The sequence below is a fragment of the Pongo abelii genome, chromosome 19, assembly GCF_028885655.2.
Source record: "Pongo abelii isolate AG06213 chromosome 19, NHGRI_mPonAbe1-v2.0_pri, whole genome shotgun sequence".
NCBI classification, from domain to species: domain Eukaryota; kingdom Metazoa; phylum Chordata; class Mammalia; order Primates; family Hominidae; genus Pongo; species Pongo abelii.
Window position 1 is genome coordinate 52,252,582 of NC_072004.2, and position 25,683 is coordinate 52,278,264.

Genomic DNA, 25,683 nt, shown 5'->3' on the forward strand with positions numbered 1-25,683 from the left:
CATTTACTTCATTGCATCATTATCTTTCCGACTTAATCATTAGAAAAAGCAGATGGCCATGTTTGGTATCCAGTATTCTCTGTGGCTCAGTCCCACATGTGGAAATATGAAAGAAACAGAAGTATAGTCCTGTCTCTCAGGAATATCCTACACAGGCAGCTGTCTCTGCAACAAAGCAGGTCAGCCTGGATATAACAGGACATACTATGAACCCAGCTCCTTTGGGGTTCACAATGATTCTGGGTCTTTTAGCAATGCCTAGAACCAAACTACCAAAATTCTTTTTCACAAAGTGGGTGAAAATGGTCTCATTTTTCAGACTGGGAAACTGAGGCCAAAAAGTGAATCATCTAAGATACAAAATAAATAAATGTACATCAGAGTCCAGAATGGAATTCTGATTCTCTGTGTTCTCCTTTTCTCAGGATTTCTTCAGATTTTTTCCTCAGCTGAATACTGAGCCTGAACTAAATTAAACAAGGATTCTTTCCCTTTGTAATCTAAAGCCAATTCCACAGAGAAAATCTGATTTAGGAGAAAGCCTGTAGGAGTGGATGTTATCTTGTGTTCCCGTTCTCTCACCAAATCTGCCTCTTTACTGGGGAGCGTGCTCACAGATCACTTAGACAAACCAGCGCACAACTGATTGACTGTGTTCAAAAACATAATTACTCTGGGCACGGTGGCTCACGCCTGTAATCCCAGCACTTTGGGAGGAGGAGGCGGGCAGATCACCTGAGGTTGGGAGTTCAAGACCAGCCTGACTAACATGCAGAAACCCCGTCTCTACTAAAAATACAAAATTAGCCGGGCATGGTGGTGCATGTCTGTAGTCCCAGCTACTCAGGAGGCTGAGGCAGGAGAATCGCTTGAACCTGGGAGGTGGAGGTTGCAGTGAGCCGAGGTCGCGCCATTGCACTCCAGCCTGGGCAAGAAGAGCAAAACCCTGTCTTAAAAAAAAAAAAATCATAATTACTATGTATTTTATAAGAATGAGTAATATTTGACTTCTGAGCAGCTAACTTCATCTCTTCTAGAATTTTTATTTTTTTAAATGGCTTTTGTCATCTTACATGGTTTGGGTGGAAAGATGGTGAAGTACTAGTTTGCAGGTCTGTGATTATAACAGAAAATATGTAAATAATGCCTACACTGATTCCTAATAGAAGTAAAGGGAAGAATTACCTCAGAAAGAAAAGTGAACAAAGCCCAGGCCCCAGAGTCTTGCATTGCTGAATCAGTTCTGACCCTGATTCACAGAACCAGGGCTTGGTAGTCATTGCAAGGAGAATTACTTCCTACCATTTGATTGCCTTAAGGAAATTAAATTTCTTCTCTTGAAATGGAGCTGCAGCCCTCCAAGTCCTTTTTGTCTCTCTTTGACATCCTTCTACTGCCTCACAAGGCCAGGAGCAGGGAGAGTGGCTGTGGAGCGGGGCGGCCTTGCTAGCCTGGCCTCTTGAGTGCTGTGACCTGAGGTCCTCTCCTGGATCCTTCCCCTCCTCTTGTGTTCGGAGAGAAATGACAAATCAATTTAGATGGAGAGAGAACTGTCCAGCCCAATTGTGAAGCAATTGTAAGTTCCCCACTGCCCCACTCTCTCAAAACGAAGAGCACCTGGGCAAAGGAGCTGCTTGGGGGAACTTGGTCTTAGTTGTGGCCCTGTTCCCAGGCAGCTGGGCAGCCTGCCACGCAGCACCGCACTGCGCCCACACAGAACATGCCCTGACTGCCTGCCACAGGGAGCAGCAGCATGGACTGAGTGAGCAATGCTGCTGGCCCTCGCCTGGTCCTTCTAGGCCTGTCCACACCCACCATGCCTTCAGGGTCAAGGTTGCCCCAGGTGCAGATATGGAGCATTGTAGTGGCAGGTGAGGATACGCTTCTCTGTAAAAATCTTCAGGAATGCCTTCCTCGCAAGCCTTCTGTAGCAGCCAGAATGACAAGAAAAGGAGGTTCCCTGGGCTAAGGGGACTTAAGGGTTAAGCTGCTTTTCTGGCAGAGGTGGTCAAAGTATCTGAGCTGTGTTTTTCCAACTCTTGTGTCCATCTTCGAGAGGCTGAAAGCTGAAAAGAGCCAGAGTTGCTTGTTTGAGGCAGAAAGTATGTCTTTGCCTAGAAAGTTAAGACTAGGAAAGAAAGAAGTTCCGATACGCATGCCTTAGTGAGTGGCCTTTCACCTCTCACCTGTTGAACTTGGAGTGTCCTCACTGACACTATGGCCACTGTGTCCTTTGCGGTAAGGAAGCTGTTGAGAAATAACACGAGGCTTTCTATCACGAAGGTAGATATGGGATCTTGCCTCCTCTCTTTTGTTAGCAGTAGCTGAAAACCTACCCCTCACACTGATTCAGAAGCTATTTGGCTTGGTGAAGTTTAGTGCAATAGTGACAACATTTTCTGAGAAGAGAAAGGGGTCATTTTAGTTTGATCCTTTAATCTGATTGTATTTATAAAAGCACCTGGGCTTACCTCCCCCAAGGAAGCAGTGTTTCACAATTCTGTTTGGCCAGAGGGACCTGGCAGGCATTTAGTTAGAGGGAACCCAAGAGAAAGCTGTCATCAGAATGTGTCTTGGTCCCAAATGACCAGATCCCTGTATCCTGACCTGCCAGACATAGGGAGAGCAAATTAGGGAAGGAAAATAATGAAGACTGCAGAGGCATATTTCTACCAGAAGAATTCAGAGAATTCTGTGCTGTTTCCTGACCTTTTTTATATGGATATGTCTGCATGGAAACACAGGGATGGGACTGATGGGGGAGCAGTATTTTTTTTTATTCCTGTTTGGAAATCTCTGGGTTTTCTATTAATATAATGATTTTTAAAAATATGAACAGTAGAGCACTAACACTATTGCAAGGAACTTTAGGGTTAAACATCCCCTGAGAGGATTGCTGTTAAAGTCAATATGCAAATATGGGTGTATTTAGATAGGTATGGCCCCCTTTGAAGAAAAGCAGATATATGAAAATGGGATTTAAAAAAAAGCTAGATACATTGGGAGAAATTATTCCCATTACAAAAGGATTATTTGCCTTACCAAAGGATTCACTGCAGGGTTCCTCATAAAATAGCTCCCTTAAGGCATTTAAAACAGGATCTGATTTACGCAGTTTTTCAAGAACGCTTTTGTGTAAAGAAAGGCACACCTGTTATGGATATAGAAATAGTTTCGCAGGATTTTTTTTTATTTTATTTTACCTATCTTACTATCTTTATAGAAAAATTTCTTTCAACATAGAAAACGTGATTACATAGATCTTTTAAACAACTGCTTGTGTTTGTACTTCTGAATCTTAATAAGATTCCAGTCTTTTTTATGCTAATTTTTCAGTCTCAAGGTTGTGGGATGGGAGTATGTTTTAATATCTGAGATATTCAGGAGCTTTCTGGGGAGGGTGGTCTTGTTCTTATCTCTAGCATCATAAGTATTGAACCAATCAAAGCAAATTGCTTTCTTTCTTTCTTTTTTTTTTTTGAGACAGAGTTTCGCTCTTGTTGCCCAGGCTGGAGTGCAATGGCACGATCATAGCTCACTGCAACCTCTGCCTCCCGGGTTCAAGTAGTTCTCCTACCTCAGCCTCCCGAGTAGCTAGGATTATAGGCATGCACCACCATGCCCGGCTAGTTTTGTATTTTTAGCAGAGATGGGGTTTCTTTATGTTGGTCAGGCTGGTCTTGAACTCCTGACCTCAGGTGATCCGCCTGCCTTGGCCTCCTAAATTGTTGGGATTACAAGTGTGAGCCACCGTGCCCGGCACAAATTGCTTTCTTAAGTAAAGGAAGAAGGGCCCATCAAAGTTAAAATTGGATTTAAATTTACATAGGCTTCTTAGTATAACTGTTTTGTTTTTGAGATGGAGCCTCACACTGTCACCTGGGCTAGAGTGCAGTGGCGCGATTTTGGCTCACTGCAACCTCTGCCTCCCGAGTTCAAGCGATTCTCCTGCCTCAGCCTCCCAAGTAGCTGAGATTACAGGTGCCTGCCACCAAGTATAACTTTTTTAAAAGTTGAGAATGTTTTTAAAAACACTTTAATATCACATTCTTTTATAAAACATTTTCCCTGCTTGCCAGACTGGGATTGTTGTTACATAAATGAGGAACTCAACTCAGAAAAGGAAAAAGATTTCTACAAGGTTGCCTAGAGCCTTTGGCTGAGCAGAGAATTTTTAGTCTACCAGTCTGATTTTTATTCCAAGCTTTGAAGACGTCACCTCCCCCAAATCCTACTTTTAGGATGTAGTTTGTTCATACACAGACTAGGGCTGGCCTTCTCCTGGCCTATTTAAGTGGTATGGCTGGGCAAAAAATAGCCTCCTGCTGCAGAAATCAGCCGTTTCCTCTGGGAGTTTCTCTTTAGCTTTTTTTTTTTTTTTTTTTTTTTCAGTCAGAGACAGATTCTTACTCTGTCTGCCAGCCTGGGGTGCAGTGTCATGATCACAGCTCACCACACCTCGACCTGTCAGGCTCAAGCAGTTCTCCCACCTCAGTCCCAAGTAGCTAGGACTACAAGGCATGCGCCACCACATTCAGCTAATTTTTAAATATTTGTAGAGATAGAATTTCCCTGTGTTGCCTGGGCTGGTCTCAAACTCCTGGCCTCAAGCAATCCTTCCCACCTTGGCCTCTCAAAGTGCTGATATTACAGGCATGACCCACCGTGTCCAGCCTCTCTTCACCTTTGATACCATGGAGGAGAAATGTGGCTTTTCTTTGTATCCTGGCTCCAGGGAACACCTGATAGGCCATTGTGCTGCGGATACTTTCAAGTCAATTTGAACTGCTTTGTTTAAGGAGCATGGGCTCTTAAACCAGATTACCTAGTCCAAAATCATAACTCCACTATTTCCTAGCTTTGTGGCCTTGGGTGAGTTACTTTTTTGTGCCTCAGTTTCCTCATCTTTTAGGATTGTTGTAAGGATTAAATGAGATACAAAGTACTTTAACAGTACCAGCACACGGTAACATCTCAATACTGTTAGCTCTTCTTATTTGATCAGTGATATTTCGTCTCTGTTTAACTCTTTAAAATTTTTAATTAGAAGTGTGCATTTTTAGGATTTCATGAGGACTTATTTTTTAAGAGACAAGGTCACCCTCTTTCACCTAAGCCAAACTTGTCCAACCGTGGCCTGCAGGCCACATGTGGCCCAACACAAATTTGTAAACTTTCTTAAAACATTACAAGATTTTTTTACAATTTTTTTTCAGCTCATTGGCTATCGTTAGTATATTTTATGTGTGGCCCAAGATAATTCTTCTTCTTCGAATGTGGCCCAAGGAAGCCAAAAGATTGGACACTCCTGACCTAGGCTGGAGTGTAGCAGCACAGTCATAGTTCACCGCAGCTTGAACTCCTGGGCTCCAGCGATCCTCCTGCCTCAGCCACCAGAGTATCTCTGGGACTACAGGCATGCTTCACCATGCCTGGCTAATTTTGGGGGGCATGCGGGAGGAAAGACAGGGTCTCGCTCTGTTGCCCAGGCTGGTATTGAACCCCTGGGCTCAAGCCATCCTCCCACCTTGGCCTCCCAAAGTTCTGAGATTACAGGTGTGAGCCACCACACTTGGCATTTTGTGTGTGTGTGTGTGTGTGTGTGTGTGTGTGTAGAGACAGGGTCTTGCTTCGTTGTCCAGGCTGATCTTGAAATCCTGGCTTCAGGCAGTCCTCCCAACTTGCATAGGGAGTTTTTATTTTGGATAGGAAAGGATGGGAGCACCTACCTTTTGACTCCCGCTCAGCCATTTCCTAATGTAGAATTCTAGAAAAGAATGACTTTTCTCTCTGTAGCATATTCTTAAACACACTCACACACGTGTACACACCAACTTGCTTTCCTAAAAACCCCGAGGCCCTGCAATCTGGCTAGAAAAGAAAGAAAACCATTTCAAGATATTTAATTGTACAGGGAGCTTACAGAATTGATCGAGAGCTTAGCTTTTTACAATAGTCCAGTGAATAAGAAATGCTCCTGACAAACGATCAATGATAGGATAATCACTCTTTATCCCCCTCCTCATTCTTACCTTCTTTCTTTCAGGAGAACAGGGTTCAGAAGTCAAAAATCTTTATAGACGCCGCTTTTAAATTAAGCAGAAAATAGACATTGACATATTTGTTAATCTCCCCTAAATCATTACCGGGGCTGGCTGCTTTGCTGTACAAGGAGAGAGGGGCCCTCGGTGTGCAACACATGATATAACCGGCTTAACAGCAGCCTTTTATTTTTAGAAAATAAAATTTTAAAAATCTTTTTTCCCCTAAAACAAAGCACACAAATCCTTGACCTTCACATGGGCATTTAAAAACACATATATTCTCCACTTCAGTCTTTTCCTTGTTTTGATGCTTTTTTGAGGTGGGTCTTGAACCATAATCAGAGGCATTACTGAAGGAATCAAACAAGGTAGGCTTTGGAGGAATGCCCTGTGATCTTCCTAGTCTCAGGAGGGCCAGAGCATTGCAGGCATTTATTTTGTTATTCTTTCAAAGCTCTAGAATAGCTTGATTGAGAGGGCAAGACCTTTGTTATCCCAGAAGCCAGCATCCTCCATCATTCCAATTTGGCGAAGCCAAAGCCTGGTTTCTGAAACACTGTCCTCAGCCCGTAGCTGCTCCCTCTTCTGCAGCCAGTGCTGAGCCTTGCTCTTAACTCCTTGCAAACAACAAACCAACTCTCCAGCTGGTTTCCCTATAGTGGCCACTGCAAGATATCTGCTTGCCAGCCTTCAATACCATTTAATGTGGAAGAACAGAGGCTTTGGAGAGAGCCAGACCCAAGTGTAAATCCTGACTTTCCCACTTAAGAGCTGGATGCAGCAGCCAGGTGCGGTGGCTCACGCCTGTAATCCCAGCACTTTTGGAGGCCGAGGCAGGCAGATCACCTGAGGTCAGTTTGAGACCAGTCTGGCCAACATGGGGAAACCAAATCTCTATGAAAAATTCAAAAATTAGTCGGGCTTGGTGCCGGGCACCTGTAATCTCAGCTACTCGGGAGTCTGAGGCAGAAGAATTGCTTGAACTCAGGGGGCAGAGGTTGCAGTGAGCTGAGATCGCGCCACTGCACTCCAGCCTGGGTGACAGAGCAAGACTCCATCTCAAAAAAAAAAAAAAAAAAAAAGAGCTGGATGCCATTGGGGAAGTCCCTTTACATTTCAGAGCTGTAGTTTTCTTACCTGTAAAATAGACACCCTGGCGTAAAGTTGAGTTGTCCTAAGGATTGGAGATGATGTACCTGAAGCAACTGGGAAAGCACTCAGTAACGTTGAAGTATTCAGCTTGGCAGCAGTGTTAACAGCTAACCAGATGTAGGTGTGTAGATCTGAATTGTGCTTGGTGATTATGAGATTTGTGATCCTGAAAGATTTGAGTGCAGTGCCTGGTAAATGCTCAATAAATGGTGTGTTAGATATGGTCCATGTATATGTGCGTTCAGCCATGTCAGTGGTCTTGCCATCCCTTTGCTCCCTGCAGGGCTGTGACTTTACCTATTGTTGTATTAGTTCTTGAACTGACAGTAACAAGAGACGCAACTCTTAAATCTTGGGCCTGCCTAGGAAATTGCATCGGAATGGGAACTATTGGAGACATTGTCCTGGTCTTAGTTATGGAATTGGGACTAAGATAGAAACTTTATCAGCCAGGAGCCCACCATCATCACTTAGCCTCTCAGAAATTAAAGGGACACTACTACTGAAGCACGTGTCTTCTGCCCAGGTAAGCGAGAAGAGACAGCTAACAGTGTTCAAAAGCTTTGGGACCCAAACTGCTGCATTTGAGTCTTGGCTCTATCACTTGCTAGCTTTGTGACCTTGGTAAGTCACGTAAATTCTCAGTGCCTCAGTCTCCTCACCTGTAAAATTGGAATAATTAATAAGAATACCAGTCTCCTAAGGTTGTTGTGATAATAAATTAACAGATATAAAGCACTTAACAATGGTGCCCAGTACCCTATAAATATTACCTTTGATTATTGATTGTATGCATTGGATAGCCAGGAATAAGTTTTCTTTTCCAGCTTGCCTAATTTTTAAAACTTTTCAATTTCACAAAAAAGTTACAAGAATAATACAATGCTTTTTTCTCAAATTCACCTATTAATATCCCGTTGCTTTATTATTTCTGCATATTCACATGTGTACATGTATTTATTCTCTCTTGCTCCACACACATATGCATTTTCTTTGAGCCATTTGAAAGTAATCTGTGGACCTCTTGCCTTTTTTTTTTTTTTTCTGAGTCTCACTCACTCACTCAGGCTGGAGTGCAGTGGTGCCATCTTAACTCACTGCAAACTCCTGTTCCCGGGTTCAAGCAATTCTCATGCCTCAGCCTCCTGAGTAGCTGGGATGGCAGGCATGTGCCACCATGCCTGGCTAAGTTTTGTATTTTTAGTAGAGACAAGGTCTTGCCATGTTGGCCAGGCTGGTCTCAAACTCCTGGCCTCAAGTAACCCACCTACCTCAGCCTCCCAAAGTGCTGGAATTACAGGTGTGAGCCACCCCGCCTGGCCCTAATGCTTCTTTATTCATAAATATTAGTGTGTATTTCTAAGAACACAGACTTTCTCCTACATAACAATACATTTATCAAAATCAAGAACTGTAAACATTGATACTACTGTCTAATCCATGATTCATATTAAAATTTTACCAATTGTCTCAATGTCCTTTTTAGTTTTTTTTTTTTTTTTTTTTTTTGAGGGGGCAGTCTGAGATCTGATCTAATGAGCACACATTGAAATTCATTGTCAAGTATTTTTGGTCTCCTTTAATCTGGACTGATTCTTTGACCTTTGTTTTTCATGTTTTTCACATTTTTGAAGAGTGAGCCACTTTTTTGTAGCATGTTTCCTCAGTTTGGGTTTGTGGTTAGATTCCGATTCTGCTTTTTGGGCAGGAGTGTTGCAGAAGTCACGTTCTGTCCTTCTCAGGACATCATCAGGAGTCATGGTATCAGTCTGTCCTATTGGTGATAATTTAATTACTTGTTTAAGGTGTTGTTCACTAGGTTAATCCACGATAAAGTTACCATTTTCCCCTTTGTAATTAATAAGTGATTTGTAAGGAATATTTTAAGACTTTGTGAATATTCTGTTTCTTATCAAACTTTCACCCACTGGCTTTGACATCCATTGATGATTCTTGGCAGAGTAATTTACTGTGATGCTTGTAAAACGGTGATTTTTCTAATTCCATCATTTCCTCTACACTTATTGTTCTTCTGCTGGAAGAGAGAGTGTTCCCTTTCCCTTCTCCCTCATTTAATTACTTATATGAGGGTGAATTGGTAGATTCTAGTTTCATTCCACAAATATTCTGTCTGTTAATAAATATCATTATTTATTTTAGTGCTCATTGTCCCAGATTTGGCCAGTGGGAACACATTCAAAACTGGCTCCTGCATTTTTCTAACATGTCTCAATCGTCTTTTGAGGGCTTCCTTGTTTTTTGTCACAATATACCCCAGGTTCATCTGATGTTTTCCCTACCTCATCCCTAGAATCAGCTATTTCTCCAGGGAATCTTGGTTTCTTTCTGTGGAGAAGGGAAAACATTTGCTTCCCTAACAAGGGTGTTCTGAGAATGTCTCATCTCCGAAGACACCAGCCAGCCCTCCATCCCTCAGCCCTTCTCCCATCAGCCCTCCATCCCTCAGCCCTCCTCCCATCAGCCCTCCTCCCATCAGCCCGCCATCAGCCCTCCCGCCATCAGCTCTCCCGCCATCAGCCCTCCCGCAATCAGCCCTCCTGCCATCAGCCCTCCAGGCAGATCTACACTAGAATGCATGGGCCTTTGTGTCATCCCTTAGCGTGGGGCCCTGTGCGTTCATGCTGTTCAGGTGTTTTTGAAGGAACACTGCTGAGGTGCCGGGGCCTAAAGCAGCAGATCAGTGGCACCTTCATCACAGTTTTAAAATGGTGATGAGCTTAAAAAAAGAGGTAGAGTTGGGCATCCAAAAAACTAATAAAAATGAAACTTAAGTACTATAGTTACATCCCTCCTCTGTTAACCTGTGTTTATGTATAATACTTACGGCTCAGTCAGCAGCCCAAGGCTGTTTATGGCATATGATTCATTGTGGTGTAAAAAACAAGGCCTGTTCCCAGACAGGCATGCTTGAAATAGACCTTCCTCTTCTGCATCCTGTGCTCATGTATTTATTTGTCAGCTTTAGTGACAAAGCACTTCAGGGTGTCCCTAACACCAGGGGCTGTCACCTATTGCTCCTTCAGCTAGACTTACTCCTCCTTACTAGGCAGGCAGCTAAATTTTCAGTATTGATTGCCGATCCCATTCTGAAAGTAATTAGGAAGAAAGGCGCACCATAGCAACACCTCTACTGGGACACTATTGATTGGGGGAGGGGTCCCTCCTTGATATAAGGGGTTCCAAAGTCTCCTGTCTGTTGAGTCAGGGTACCGTGCGCAGTGATCCACATGAGGTTTGCCGACTCTCTTTCTCTTTTTACATCCTTCTCCTTTAGCCCAAGAAGTAGAATGTCTTTGTCACTCTGGTCAGGGATTGGCTCTGGCAGTAGCAGTCCAGGCAGGAGAGCACAGGCTAACCCACCGAGCTGACACAAGACATGAGGATCTGGCTCTAATTAGATTGAGTTCTACTAATTAGAGGTTAAAAGTATATAAACCTGAGATTAGAAGCCATGAAGTACTATGGCTTGTACCTTTAGGAGTTATTCAGGTCCTTGCCAAGTTTGGCAGATAACTCGCATGTACACAGGGAAACAGGAGCTACTAGTTTGTGCTTGGAGTTTAGGGGTGCTTTCACCACATCCCATGTGTGGAATAGCCCAGCTGCTTTGATGCTGGTCAGCAGGGATGGGCGTGGTGTCAGTGTACAATTACTGGCCTCAGGAGGAGGAGGAGCCTGGGTGGTGTCAGCAATATGCTGCAGGCCTCTAGGTCGCTACTTGCACCTTCTAGGGGAGAGGCATGGGAGAGGGGCTGCCATCTGCCTTCACACTTGTGACTGCCACAGGGAAAAGAAGGCATGTGGGCTTCCTGTGGCAAGGTAAAGACAGGTCTGGCATCTTGTAGGGCCCTGTTAATCAGCAAAGAGCAGAGAAGACAAGGGAGAGCCAGGCCACAGAGGGAAGAGGGGGCAGGCTGATGTTGAGCTTCCCGTGATTGTGGCTGCTTCTGTGCAGAGAGATTCCTGGTCATTACAGAGTGTGATGGGCATGTTTATCTAATTGCAGGGACCCCAGAGCTAAGCACAGCTGAGCGGAAGGAGTTGGAGAACAAGTTGAAGGAGCGGGAGGAATTCCTAATTCCCATTTACCATCAGGTAGCCGTGCAGTTTGCTGACTTGCACGACACACCAGGCCGGATGCAGGAGAAGGGTGTTATTAGCGTAAGTACAATGGTTGCCACTTCTTGTCAGAGGCCCACATGTGGGCAAGTGTGTGTGTGGGTTGCACACAGGCTCACAAGCAGGGAGCTATGAGGGCCAAATTAAAACAACTTCTGCAGATCAAAACATTTTCAATATTTTTTAGATTTTCGCTTTTTCTGTAACTGTTATCATCCTAAAACAATGTATAATTTAGGTTTCCATTAATTCCTCAGGAGGCAAGCTGCATTTTACTGGTGGGAAACTGAGTCACATGTGACTTCACTGGTGACGGGTCCTCAGGATGTGGGTTACTATAGGGTCAAGGCTTCCACAGTAGCTAACTCATAATTGATCTGCAAGTTGTTTGATCCATCTTCTCAAAACCAATTTATCCTTGTCTGGTTATCTGGGAACTCACAGCCGCTTCCCCAGAACATCTCAGCCATGTGTGGGATCAGCATTAGCCAGACCCATGGCTGTGCACAGTGCTGCAGACAGCAGGGCATGTGGGCTGCATTTCTGCCCTGGGGGACATCTGGAAGTGCTAGGAATTTACAGCCAGCTCTTGTCTGTGAAGGGCTTGCCTGGAGAATCAGTTTTTATGCCTGTGGGTTTCCCTCCAGACTGAGCATTAAGCAGGAATTAGGACTGGGCTGACTAAGCTTATTCTTCTCTGCATGTAGGATATCCTGGATTGGAAAACATCCCGTACCTTCTTCTACTGGCGGCTGAGGCGTCTTCTGCTGGAGGACCTGGTCAAGAAGAAAATCCACAATGCCAACCCTGAGCTGACTGACGGCCAGATTCAAGCCATGTTAAGGCGCTGGTTTGTGGAAGTGGAAGGAACAGTAAAGGTAGGTGGGACACTCAAAGAGAAGCCTTTTTGCTGAGCTCCTCACACCACCTGAGGGCTGCAAGGCTTGCCAGCAAAGAGTCCACAGGCCTCTAAGGGCAGGAGTGGAAGGGAAACATAGAGATCCAAGCTGTTTCCTCCCCCAGCTACTCCCCCTAACATGTCGTGTCATGACATCTTGTCAGAGGAGGTGGTAGGGCATATGTTACAGCTTGCGCAATCATTCAGCAGACCTTTTTGAACACTTACTGTGTACTAGACACTGCATTTGGTTCTGGAGGCATGGCAGTGAAAGAGGCAAATGTTGTTCCTATCCACATAGAGCTCACCATCTAGAGGGGGAGACAGATAAAGAGGTCATGCATAATAGTGAGGCCCATGTTAAACACAGCAAAGGATACTTGACCCTCTCTGGGAAGGATGGGGGAGAGTCTAAGAAGCCTTGTGGAGTAAGTGATGTCTCAGCAGAGGCTGGAAAACAAAGCAGAAATGAACCAGAGGAAAAGGCTGGATTTGGGGGCGGTCAGGGCTTAGGAGGAATGTTCCTGCAGAAGGAACAGCATCATCCTAAGCCGTGAGAGTAAGAGCAACATGCATCAAAGGAATATCCTGCAACTGTTTCAGGGCAGCTCAGAGACTGGGTGCCTGGTAGGAAGAAGGGGCAGGGGCATGATCACACAGGGCCATGTAAGCTGTCAAGGAGTTTGGACTTTGTCCTGGGGCCTGTGGGAAACCACTCAGGTATTTTAAGCAGTGGAGTGACATGCTCTGACTTCTATTTTAGAAAGACCACTCAGGGGGCTGTGTGGAGGAGGGAATTGGAGGGGCTAAGAGCAGAAGCCTAACAGGATGTGATTGGAAGAAGATGCCATGACTACAACTAAAGAGCTGCCTACTTCCAATCAGAGATGGAAGGAAGTATCCACCCTTATGCAGGGAAAGGGATCTATGAAGTTGGCATTTTCTTGGGGTGATCTCACAGAGAGGGCTCGTGACCTAGAGCAGTAACCCCACTGAGATGGTGTCCCTGGTGCTCTAGCCTCAGTGTTGGGGATGGGGCAGGTCTCAAGCCAGGATGACCTAGCAAGGGTACCAGCATTTGCCCCTGGAATAGTGGGCTGCATAAGACATTCCATGGGAGAGGATGGGAAGAAAAAGCTGGAACTTTTATTTCTATTTTTACTAACAAAAAGAAATTAACCTTTATTAGTAATTAATATATGGATTAATCATTTATATCATATATGCATTTTATCAGAATATTGGTAGTATGTGCTCAAAATATATTTGTCTTTCTCATTGCTATGTGATCACAAACATTTGGTGACTACCAGGTTAGAGTATTGATGGAGGGCTGGGTGGCTGGTGGTGGCTTGAAGGGTCCTGGTCCACAAAGAGGGGCACTCTGGCCTCTGCCTAGAAAGTGTTGCCTGAAGCCTCTGCTAATCATTCTCAAGGAGGAGCTCCAAGATTTGCTGTCAGTTTTAAAGCCAGTGAATTGGGGTGCTTCTAGTATTCACCTTTGTATTAAGTCTGCCCATTTTTTTATGACTGAAAAGCTTCTTTGGATAAATATTTCAAATGTGCAGTGGGGGAGCACAGCCTTCTCCGACATTTGGTTCAGGTTAAGGTCAGTCTGTGGCATCATAATTGAGTGAGACAATTTTGTCAGTGGCTACCAGCAGCTTCTAGTGGAAGTTGGCATTGAAAGTCACGCAAGTATAAAATAAGAGGTTGTTCTCTAGTTAAGAGTGGCCGGCTAGGTAAATGGAGTGTGTGTGTATGTGTCTGGCCAGGAGAGGCCTGCACTGCCTCCCTACCACATTAGTCACTAATGGATGTTTCCAGCCTCAGTAGGCACAAGGATGAGGAGAAGGAATAGTTTCCCCCCAAGCATGAAGCAAGTAGATAGGCCCTTCAGCTTTTCCCTAGCATCCTGCTCCCAAGCGGACAGAGCATCTGAAGAAATAGGTCACTGCCATCTCTTATCAATGGAGAGAACAGTTGACCACATGTGTACAAGCTCCTGGCTGGAATTGAAGCACAGAAGAGAACCCCAACCCCATAGCTCAGGAAGAGGCTGCCTAGGCACTGGGAGCCAACTATGCTGAGCATTGAGGCTATTTCCCTTGTGCCCACCTACAAAAGGCAGCATTCTCCTGAGTTCTCTGAGAGGAATGCCAAAGACTGAATGTGAGGATGGGTAATCCTATGATGTCAGGGCATGTGGCTTTGAAACCTCCTTCCATATTCTGCAGGCTCAGCAGGACCTAGTTTAGTGTGGGGTGGGTGATAAAATCTGCAGCGCCCTTGAGAGAAGAAAGGGTTGCAGTGTTAAAAAGCCATCTGTGTGCCTCTGAAGGAGTGATGTACAATCTGCTTGCTGTTTGGAAATGGTGTTTTTTTTGGGGGGTGGGGGGGCTGTTCAAAGAACGATAGATACTGTGTGTTGTGCTTCTCAAGTGCAAAGACTGGTTGAGTCTAGACCCTGGCTTTGCACCAGGAAGTGACCCTCTAATCCTTATTGTGGTTGGTTACTGGTAAGAAAAGACATTTCATGATAGGCATCTATTAGCCATGCCATGTGTTCTTTTTGTTCCCAGAGAATTTGTTTTCTTAATCTTAATCCTGAAAACAGAGATTCTGGGACAGAAAATTGAAGACACGGTGATGTTATATAACTGAGCACTATAATTCTTTTGTTTCCCTTAGAGATATCTGTTACCATGAGTTATGGGAGTCTGTTTGAATCCACTGGGACGATCCTACTATAGGAAATAGTAGGATTTATGGTTCATAGTTTCACTGCAGGCAGAAGCAAAGCATCACTACAGCTCCTTGACGAAAATAACAAGAACAGTAGTTTAAATTGGGTCATAAGAACATGGCACACATTTGTATCCTGGGCATGGTTTCTCACTTGATTCTTAGATCCAAAATTTGAAGTATGTGGTTTTTCAAACAGGCTGATTTATTTTTTCCCAAACCCCAATAGTAGAAATTGAAATTAGGACTCCGCATGGAACAATGAGAATGTGGGTTTTGAAATCTCATAAACTGGGATCCCAGCTTTGTCATTTACTGGCATGGGCATATTATTTAAGCCTCCATTCCCTCATCTGTAAAATGGGGGTGGTGTTTATGTCATGGGGTTCGGTGAGTTTTAAATAACATGAGTAAAGTATGGAGCATAAGTCAGATGTGGTGGCTCACGTCTGTAATCCCAGTGCTTTGGGAAGCTGAAGTGGGAGGATCACTTGAGGCCAGGATAACAAAGCAAGACCCTGTCTTCACAAAAAATTTTAAAATTTGCTCGGTGTCGTGGCACACCCATGTAGTCCTAGGTCCTCAGGGGGCTGAGGCAGGAGCATCGCTTGGCCAAGGAATTTGAGGTTATAGTGCGCTATGATGGCGCCACGGCACCCCAGCCTGGGCAACAGAGACCCTGTCTCCAAAAAGAGAAAGTATGGAACACAATGTCTGGCTCAGTAGACATTCAAAATATGCTAGTTTCCCCTCCTCCATGTTAGAAAGTAAAAAAATAATAGCAACATAGACCAGTCAAAATGTACCAGTCAAAAATGTACAGCTGATTGACCTCGGTGGAAAGGAGGCTGACTCCTGAGCACAGTGGGTGCTCAGACGCTCTTTAGTTTGACATGCTCTCATGTTCCCACAACCTGATGCCATGGTGCATTCTTATTGTTCACACAGCTACCCACTTGCTCTTATTCTGGATTTCCAAGTGCAATGAATGCTCAACGGAGGCCCCTGTGAGGATCATAGAGGAAAAAGCACTATTGATAGGGTCTCTTATTTCCACTGACCTCAAAACCTGGCCTCAGGCTACTGATGAATAAGTCTCATACACCAAACTTCTCACACAGGGCCAGGCAGGGAGGAGGTGAGGTAGAACCTGGAAAGCATTGCTTGGCCCTGCTATGGGCCTGGAGCTGAGATGGGATTGGCTCACAGGAGCTTGGTTCACAGGGGTCTGATGGCCACCCTAGCCCACATGTCCTTTGGCTATTGTACTCTAAAGCCTCTGGAAAAAAATCACATCCTTTCTTGGGCTTCTGTTGGATAGGGCTTAGCCTTGTAAGTGTAGGTGTATTGAAAATGTCTTTCCAAAATATGAGTGTACCTTGGGATGTGTATGCCATCCCTACACCCATCAGGCTGTGTGTTTCCCAGAAGTCTAGAAGGTCAGAAATGGGAGGAGCCTCCCTAGCTGGAGGTGTCTCCAAGCAGCTCCTAAGGTGAGTTATTAGTAGGGTATAGTAGTCAGGGCTCACATCCATCAGGTTGTGCCCTGGTCACTCCCTGGCCCTGCTGAACTATTGTCTAAGGAGGACTTAACAGCTATCCAATGTGTTAGAAATGAAACTTTCCAAACAGGTCATTTAGATGTTGTGAGATAGACTAATTACTACATAAAATTAGTGAGGCTGACTAGTGCCTGAGATACTTATCCGCTGATGTAGAGAGAAAGTGTCTGTTGAACATTCATTTTAGGACAGGCCACTGTTGTGATGTAGAATTATTGATATTTTATTGGTAAAATGTTCTGATACAGATGGATATGCAGACAGGTGGCATACGGGCCCAGGCCTGTCATGATGTTAGCAGCCTAGCATATCACACTTGTTTAAAGTCCACGCTAGAATACTAGGAATGACTGGCCACATTTTCTTTCCCTTTTATTTTTTTGGTCTTACTTTGTTGCCCAGGCTGCTGGAGTAGGTATGATGACTCACTTTCAGCCTCAACCTCCTGGGCTCAGGTGATCCTCCCCTCCCACCTCAGCCTCCCAAGTAGCTGGGACTATAGGCACACACCACCCCACCTGGCTGATTTTTTTTGTAGAGAGGGGGTTTTGCCATGTTGCCCAGGCTGGTCTGAAACTCCTGGACTCCAGCAATTCCCTGCCTCAGCCTCCCAAATTGCTGGGATAACAGGCATGAGCCACTGTGCCAGGCCCATTTTCATAATTTTAAAGAGGGAAATAATAATGCCTTCTTCCTGGGAATAAGGTTGGCCTATCCTTCTGGGTGACTGGAATTGAGTCTTACAACTGTTCTAAGAGAGCAAACAAGAAACTGTAGGCTCTGGCTGGGCACAGTGGCGCATGCCTATAATCCCAGCACTTTGGGAGGCCAAGGCAGGGGAACTGCTTTAGCCCAGGAGTTCAAGACCAGCCTGGGCAACATAATGAGACCCTGTTTCTACCAAAAAAAGTTTTGCCGGGCATGGTGGGGCATGCCTGTAATCCTAGCTATTCAGGATGCTGATGTGGGAGAATCACGTGAGCCCAGGAGTTTCGGGCTGCAATGAGCTGTGATCATGCCACTGTACTCCAGCCCGGGCAACAGGAGGAGACCCTGTCTGGAGGAAGAAAAAAAAACAAACTGCAAACTCTATAACCCAGTGGAAGGGAGCTTGCTTTTCCCAGGTGGAGCAAATTAGCCCACAACAGTATAGTAACCCTCCCAGGTCTGTTGAGAAAAACCAGTGGCACTATGCTTACATAAGTTTATTTTTGCTAAACATGCAGCTGATTAGAACTTGAGACCCCTTTCCTTCATGTACTCCTCTAGGCTATAATCCACTGGGGTCTGGCATGGTCATTGTCATCCAGTTGTACTTTGCGTAAACAGCAGATCTTTTTATAGGGCCCATATTTTCAAGCAACTGTAAAACTTGGAATGCATTGCCCTAATCCTGTCTGGGAACTTTTCAAAATGTTTAAACACCTAGCATACTCTGTGGCTGCAGGAGGGGAAGGCAGAAGAGTTTTCTCTAGAGGGTAGCTGGCTTTCCAGTGTAGTGTCTGAGCATCGTTGGAAGCAGGCATCTCGTTAGCTAATACATTACACCAATCAAGGAGAGTTATCTTAAGCCACAATTAATCTGCTCCCTGGCATATGTTGATAGAAAAGCATCATGCTGTTTCTTAATTAAAAGCAAACGGATTAAAAATGATTAATAAGAGTATTAAATATTCTCCTAAACTAAAGGCTTTGGGATTCTTGGGTAAATCTAAAAATCTTGGGGTTTTTTTTTTTTTTTTCCATTCTGAAATCCAAGAAGCATTTATTGTTTTATTTTTCCTCCCCTCCACCCCAATCTTCATAAGTAGGGGTATGTGTAGAAGTCCTGAAACCATGGAGCAGAAGAGTAAATTGCCAATGATGGAAACGGAAATGTTGAAATTTAGGTGGCGATGTTTAGGAGTCCAGGGGGACCCATCCATATGTGGGGCATGCAGCAAGCTGGGTCACAAGAGTGAGTTAAAACCATGTTATGGGAAAAGCAGTGCTACCTTCTCCCTCGTGGATAGGGGCTGATGTGACACTTCCTTTCCTTAGGCGCAAAACACTTTCTCAAGGCAGTTTGGCCTTGAGAGATGCTGGGAGTCCTAACCCAGGCACAGAGAGGAGAGGCTCACTCAGGTTTGCACTGACGGGGCCACACACCCCAGCCGAAGAATTGCTGATCTGCTTATCAGTGATTAGAAACAGAACTGGGCACATTTGAGTCAGAAAAAGAAATGGACAAAGAACTAAAAGAGACATACTGCTGATCCTTAGTCCCCGGAAGCCTTCATCTTTCCAATGTAAAGAACTTAATTTTTAGAAACAGAGACGTCGATGAAATGACATACATTAAATAACCAGTCACAACTAAGTCAGCAGCTAAGTTACAGACAGGATGTGAGAGTCTGAAAAGAAACCATTATATTTGAAGGCACGAGATAGTTAGAAAATAGGCTAGTGCTCAGTTTTGTACTGCTTGAGGCCTCTTGTGATGAAAACATTTCCTCTGCAGCCCAGTAGTCACAGCTGTGGTTTTGGTGACCTTGCTTGTATACAGGCTTCTTGTAGTCACGTCTCAAACCTCAAAGCCTCAGAGTCCCTAATGTACCCACCTATTAAATTACAGCATCAAACTCATTGTCATTCTGACTTTGACTTCATTAGTGATAACAGAGAAGGATAGCGCACCTTTAAATGACGAGCTTTGTGTTTAATTACCCAAACAAAATGACATAAATATGAATGAGCCCTAATTGTGGTACTTGGTTTTCCAGAAACCATTAACAAAACGATTCCTAAATTATTTGTAAAGAAAATGAGAGGAGAAGAGAGCAAGGAGAAGGCTATTAGGCTTCTAACACACTCCTGAATTATTATGTAGTCAACCACCTAGGAAATACTCAGCTAAATGATCTTGAAAAGGAGGTGAGAGGTGGTTTGTTGAGACTTTCAGGGTTATGGACGTCTTGATCCTTTCGAATACTCTCGTAGGTAATAAAATGGGGCTTAGGTTTCTGACCTGGTGGCTCTACCCTGGCAACAAGACTTCCCTCCCATCAGTTCCCCGTCTGTGCCTCATCGAAAGACAGTGGGCTCTATTTCAGGAGACTTCATCCATCCAGTGACTGCCAGGCCTCACTGGGGCTAGAGACTTATACTTTAGGCATTGTGTCTCAGTTCCTCTGAAAGCAAAACACCAAATAAACAGCCTCGCCTTCTCAATCACACTTTTACTAAGTAATTTGGGCTTTTAACTGGTTCTCTCAAATCTGTCAGGTTATTGAATTCTCTTAGCCTTTGTCAAATAGGTGGGTCCCTAGAGTCTGACAGGACAGAGTCAGGGTATGAGCACCAGAGTGCTCGGGAGAGCCCCATGGTGACTTCAGGTGTACACCTGTGTCCATAAAGGAAGAGAAGGAGAAGGGGCGCAGCTCCTGCCGCGAGGCCTACTTCCTCCTCCTGCACGATGCCGACAGTGAAGGAGAATCGTGGACACGGAGCACACTTTCGGAGTAAGCACTTCAGATCCTGCACAGTCAGAGTGTCCCGGCCTGGCCTGACCCCTGGTGTTTGACCAAGAGTCATCTGTTTGCAGGCCTATGTTTGGGACAATAATAAGGATCTGGCAGAGTGGCTAGAGAAACAGCTGACAGAGGAGGATGGTGTTCACTCGGTAATAGAGGAAAACATCAAATGCATCAGCAGAGACTACGTCCTCAAGCAAATCCGCAGGTGAGACCAATGTGGAGAACTCCGCTAGAGAAGGAGGGCTAATTTCTTTGGATTAAAAAGTTTCCAAACAAATCATGAGATGATCGCAGAAACCTTGCAATCTCTGCAGTCTCTTGCTGTTTGAGACAGCTGTAGTTGACCCACAGGTACAGATACGGCCTGAAGCCCAATTCTTTTTCAGCTACTGCTCCCCAGGGGCACTTAGTAATCTCAGCTAGATGAAGGCTGAGTTCACTGTGCCCACCTCTTAGCTCTGAATGCTGATACTCAAAACTGGATGAACGACTCTGGGAGGAAAGCTGATTGTGTGTGTGGTGGTTTCCTGGGAAACCACCTCCTCACCTCCTCCAGCCAAGAGTTAGCTGTATCCTTCTAGAGGCTTCAGTCTGCTCCATAGGATCGGTGGTAGAGACTGCAGGGACATTTTTATAAAACTTTATTTGGAAACATTTCACTTACAGAAAAGTTATAAAATTAAAAACAGTACAAGGAACACCCCTATATATAACATCTGTACTCAGATTTACCTGTTACATTTTCTCTCCCTTGCTATATCACTTATGAGTGTGCCTGCCCTCCCATATGTGTATACATTTTTCCTCTTTCTGAACTACTTAAGAGTGTTACATATATCATGGCCTTTACCCCCAAATATTTCAGTGTGCATTTGCTGAGAATAGGGATACTTTTACATAACCATCATAAAATGATCCACTTTTGTAAATTTAACATTGATTAAAAACTTTTATCTGATATCTACCATCTGTAGAACATTGCTCATTTTGAGTTTGTCTGATGTCTCCCCATGATGAGATGCAGGTGAGGTGCTCTGGCCAGAACCTTCACAGGGCACCACATCTGGGGGCACATGCTGTTTATCTGCTCTTCCTCTTGTTAATTTCATCCCCTGGTCAAGATGTTGCTCCATTTCTCTACCGTATAATTATGATTTTCCCCCCTTGCACCTAATAAGTAGTCTGCGGGAAGACATTTTAAGGCCACGCAAGTATCTTGCTTTCATCAAAATTTCCCTCTGGTGCAGCCTTTACAATGAGCTTGCAAAATGATAACTTTCCAACTCCAGCACACCCTCCACAATTACCAGTCACCACTCAGTCCTCACTCCTGCCGATTCTTTTATATATTCATTATTGGTATAGACTCATGAAGTTCTATTTTTTACTGATTTATAATTCATTACTGGGCTTATTTTGATGCCCCAATTGCTGTCTTTGTGACATGCCCCCATTGTTTTTGTTTTGGGTTTAATTCCTTTTTCAACATAGCAAAATGTTTTGGGTTCATCTTGCACTACCTTGGCTGGATATTTGTAATATAGGGAAACAAATAAGGTGAGGCGTGACTAAAATGTCTGCAGTGGACGGTGCACGCATGTTTATTGGGCAGTTCTTTAGCTGTCCTGATCTAGACACTTCTGCCTCTCTTTTCTTCACCATTCTCAATCTTCCTTTCCAGCTTGGTCCAGGCCAATCCAGAGGTTGCCATGGATTCCATCATCCATATGACCCAGCACATATCACCCACTCAGCGAGCAGAAGTCGTACGGATCCTCTCCACAATGGATTCCCCTTCCACGTAGGAAGAGCTTCCTGCCTGTCCCTGCCCTGTCTCTGGAGAAAAGGGCTAGAGCTGCCTTTTAACAACTGCAACCACTGTAATGAGAAGGCACAGGAGACCCAGCACTGGAGTCAAAGTGGCATTTTACTTCCTCTCAAGTGTTTCAGGTTATGCATGATATCCTGGGATGTAAGATCACAGAATCCCCTCCAGCCCACCAGTCACACCTACCCCATTCAGTATTTATTACCCTGGCCAGGCCTAGTCCTCCACTCCCTGCACAGGACTGAGAAGGCAATGAAAGGTACAAACATGTACCATGAGGTCTTACTACCCAAAGCAGGGCTGCCCCTTCTGTCCTGACAGCCCCTTGGCCCCCCAGCATGGGGAAGCATGAGGAGTTGCCAGGCAGTGAGCAGCCCCCCTCACCCCTGGCCCCATGAGCCGCAGCCACAGGCAGCAGAGGAGGGCTAAGGAGAGGAGGAAGCCTCAAGTCCATTGTTTATTACCCCGACTCTTAGCCCAGCACACAGTAGGCACCGGAGAGGAATGATTCCGTTTAACCAACCACGGTACCTTTTATGAAGAAAAATTAGAGCATAAAATGTACTACAAGCTCCATAGGAACTCAAAGATGAGGGCAAAACTGTGAGCCAAGAAGCAGAGAAAGAAAATAGACCCAGTTATTCTTGATTCAGGGGACCTCAACCTTGGGTTCAGTCTCTGAGGACAAAGGGAAAGGTAGGTGGCCTGCCTCTCGCCTGCACATCACTGCTGGACTAGCTGTCGCATGTGGCTGGGAGCTGCAAGGCCAGTGGCGTGAGGGGCCCCAGCAGTTCCACAGGCGGTGAAGCCTGAGTTGGCAGAGGAGGAGCCAGAAGAGAACTGCCCTTTCTGCACTGGTGGAAACTAGTTATTTATGCCATGTGGAGAGCCAGTGAGATAGTCTGTTTTGAGGACTTGGAAAGTTGTTCCTATGAAGCCTGGAGCTTGGATGGTTTTGAGAGGTTAATGGTGCCTCCACAGTCACTCTTCCCTAGTTCCAGGATTACTGTCCTAGCAGCTAACGGTTCTACTCTCCCCCAGAATGTAGACAGGCAGCAGGTCTCCCCACAGCTCTGAAAGGACCCTGGTGACAGCTACACCCTCAGCACCAGGAGCTGGCCTTCCCTATGAGGGAGGCTTCCAGGAAATACAGAATCCACATGACCTTAAGATTATTTACAACTCAGTCATGGTGCTGCTGTCCTCCAGGCTTACTGGCCCCTCCTCACTGGCATCAGGGGCTTCCTCAGGTGGTGGAGAGAGTTTACTTTCAACAACTAGTTTATTCAAGAAAAGAACTTACTGATTCCCCTGTTCCTAAAGCAAGAGTGGCAGGTGATCAGGGCTGGTGTAGCATCCGGTTCCTTTAGTGCAGCTAATTGCATTTGTCACTGATAACCAAGGAGGAAATCACTAAGACGTTTGAGAAGCAGTGGTATGAATGCTCTTGGATAAGCTACAGTTCTGAGCCTTAACCCTGTAGTTTGCACACAAGAACGAGCTCCACCTTCCCTTCTTCAGGAGGAATCTGTGCGGATAGATTGGCTGGACTTGTCAATGGTTCTGGGTTGCAGGTGGGCACCGTATGGCTGGGTATGGAGCAGACAGCCCCCAGGAGTCAGAGCCTCAGCCCGGCTGCCCTGGTGGAAGGTGCGGGTGTTCAGCACCTTCAGAGAAGGGCATAAAGCAGTGGGGGACAATTCTCAGTCCAGGAAAATGCACTGACCATTGCTGGCTATTTGCTTACCTACTAAGAATTGGATTCATTTTTGACCAGATTATTCTTCTATGCTTTTTTGCAATAAATCAAATCCCACATATCTACAAGTGGTATGAAGTCCTGCACCCCCAAGGAGGCCTGTCCAGGCATCTCTTCAGAGGCAGGGTGGGTTACACTCATTTACCTCCCCTCTCCCCACCAAATTATGACACAAACAAATATGTTTCCTCTCTAGAACCCTGTAATGCCTCCTCCCCATCCCCAGAGCTCCTCACCGTAGGTCTTACCCTGGACAAGGATTTTTCAAGTCGGAGGCACAGAACATGAGCAATCTGACATTCCCACAGCCCCTCACACATGCAAGGCTACTAAGGCAGGAGGAGTATAAATGATGGATATTGACCAAGACCTGCTTGGACAGAGACTGCCATATTATCTGTTCTCTTCGTTTACAAAACAGGCTTCACTTGTCTCAGAATTTGATGGACACATACCGTGATGAGCAGGAGCTTCAGATGCACTCTTTACACATTTTGTTGAAATAAACCTCTACATTTGTAGAAGAGTTACAGTTTGTCATTTCAATCCATGCCCAGCCACCTCATCTCTTGTTCTGCTTTCAGCAGGGGCTCAGTGTGGGGCAAGCCCCTCCATGGCCCTGTGACACCTAAAGCCCTTTGTCTCCTGAACGTGCATAAAGATGATGGGTAGGCAGTAAAAAGCTGGCCTTGGCCAGCCCTGTCTTGTCTTATCGGCTGAATCAAGGTCAAATTCTGAAAGGCTACAAATGCTTGGGAACCCCATGGCAGAGAGTCAGTTTTTTAGTTTCTGTTGAGTTTTTCAGGATGGGAAACTTCTTCCTGCTGAGAGCTGGATGGGAGTCCTGGCAGGAATGTCCCCTCCAAAAGAGAATGTCTTTAGAGCAGGGACAAGAAAGACCGCAGCTGTTTAGTGAGGATAACAGCTCCAAGCCTTTGAAGCCCAGAGCCCACTGTCCTCAGAAGTCCCTTCTCAGCATACAGGAAGTTGAGAGTGCTCTGATAACTCAATGTAAACCCTAGGGCCGCATGGCCCTTGTTAGAGATTTTAGAGGGAGGTTTTAGATTTTCTTTATTTAGCTATTCATGGATTTTTAACTCTGGGCACAAAAAGGCACTTGGGGCAGGAAGCTCATGATTGCGTGCCTTCAACCCTCTGCCTCAGTTTCTCTCTCTGAAAAAGCTTTCTATGGGCTGGGCATGGTAGCTCACCCCTATAATCCTAGCACTTTGGGAGGCTGAGGTGGGTGTATCATGAGATCAGGAGATTGAGACCATCCTAACACGGTGAAACCCCCGAAAAATATATAAAAAATTAGCTGGGAGCAGTGGCACACACCTGTAGTCCCAGCTACTCAGGAGGCTGAGGCAGGAGAATTGCTTGAACCTGGGAGGCAGAGGTTGCAGTGAGCTGAGATTGCACCACTGCACTCCAGCCTGGTGACGGAGCAAGATTCCGTCTCAAAAAAAAAAAAAAAAAAAAAGCTTTCTATGAATCCCTGTAATTAAGGTAGGAATAAGCACCAATTCCTGAATGTCTGCAAAGATACAGGTCACAGGAGGCAAATCCCTGCCCTTTGCTGATTATTAAACTCAATGTTGTATCTCTCTCTCTCTTTGGGATACATTGCAAAGCAAAGGGTTGCTTTTTCTAAAATGAAATAGAGTGTTAAGAAAATATCAATTTGATTCACCCTGAGCCAGATGTTCCAGAAAGGGGAGTCAGAAGGGAGATACAGGATAAAGGATCCAGGGGGAAGATTGCTACTGTTTGCCTCCCACTGCTGCTCTTCATGGGCAAGGAAGCCCAGTCTGCGTGGCAGCCTGGGCCTCTTCTTCTTTCTTCCCTCCTCCCTAAGCAGGCAGCTGAAGACAGGCCGCAGGTGTAAGCGCTCAGCCAGCACCTGTTGGTGGTTCTGAGGCGGGATTCTGCTGCTGCCTCCGGGAGCTTGCCCAATACAGTTTCTTCTGCTGGGGCGCTACACTTCCTTCACTCCTCTTTTCAACAAAAGGAAATAATAAATCCCCATTGGTCTTACTT

At 45.2% G+C, this 25,683-nt stretch overlaps 1 protein-coding gene across 14 annotated transcripts in view; it reads left to right on the top strand.

Moving 5' to 3' along the window:
* ACACA (acetyl-CoA carboxylase alpha) overlaps nt 1–24,169 on the top strand; it is a 335,341-nt gene extending 311,172 nt beyond the window's left edge. For 13 of the 14 annotated variants that reach the window (XM_024234623.3, XM_054536750.2, XM_054536755.2 and 10 more), the window contains 4 exons: nt 11,224–11,378; nt 12,044–12,214; nt 20,125–20,261; nt 21,738–24,169. In XM_024234623.3, coding sequence (XP_024090391.1) covers nt 11,224–11,378; nt 12,044–12,214; nt 20,125–20,261; nt 21,738–21,861 — 587 coding nt within the window. In that variant the 3' untranslated portion in view covers nt 21,862–24,169. Of the gene's footprint in view, nt 1–11,223; nt 11,379–12,043; nt 12,215–19,937; nt 20,073–20,124; nt 20,262–21,737 lie in introns of those variants that run through there. The other variant, XM_054536757.2, reaches the window with a different exon arrangement.
* The last annotated feature ends 1,514 nt before the right edge of the window (nt 24,170–25,683 follow it).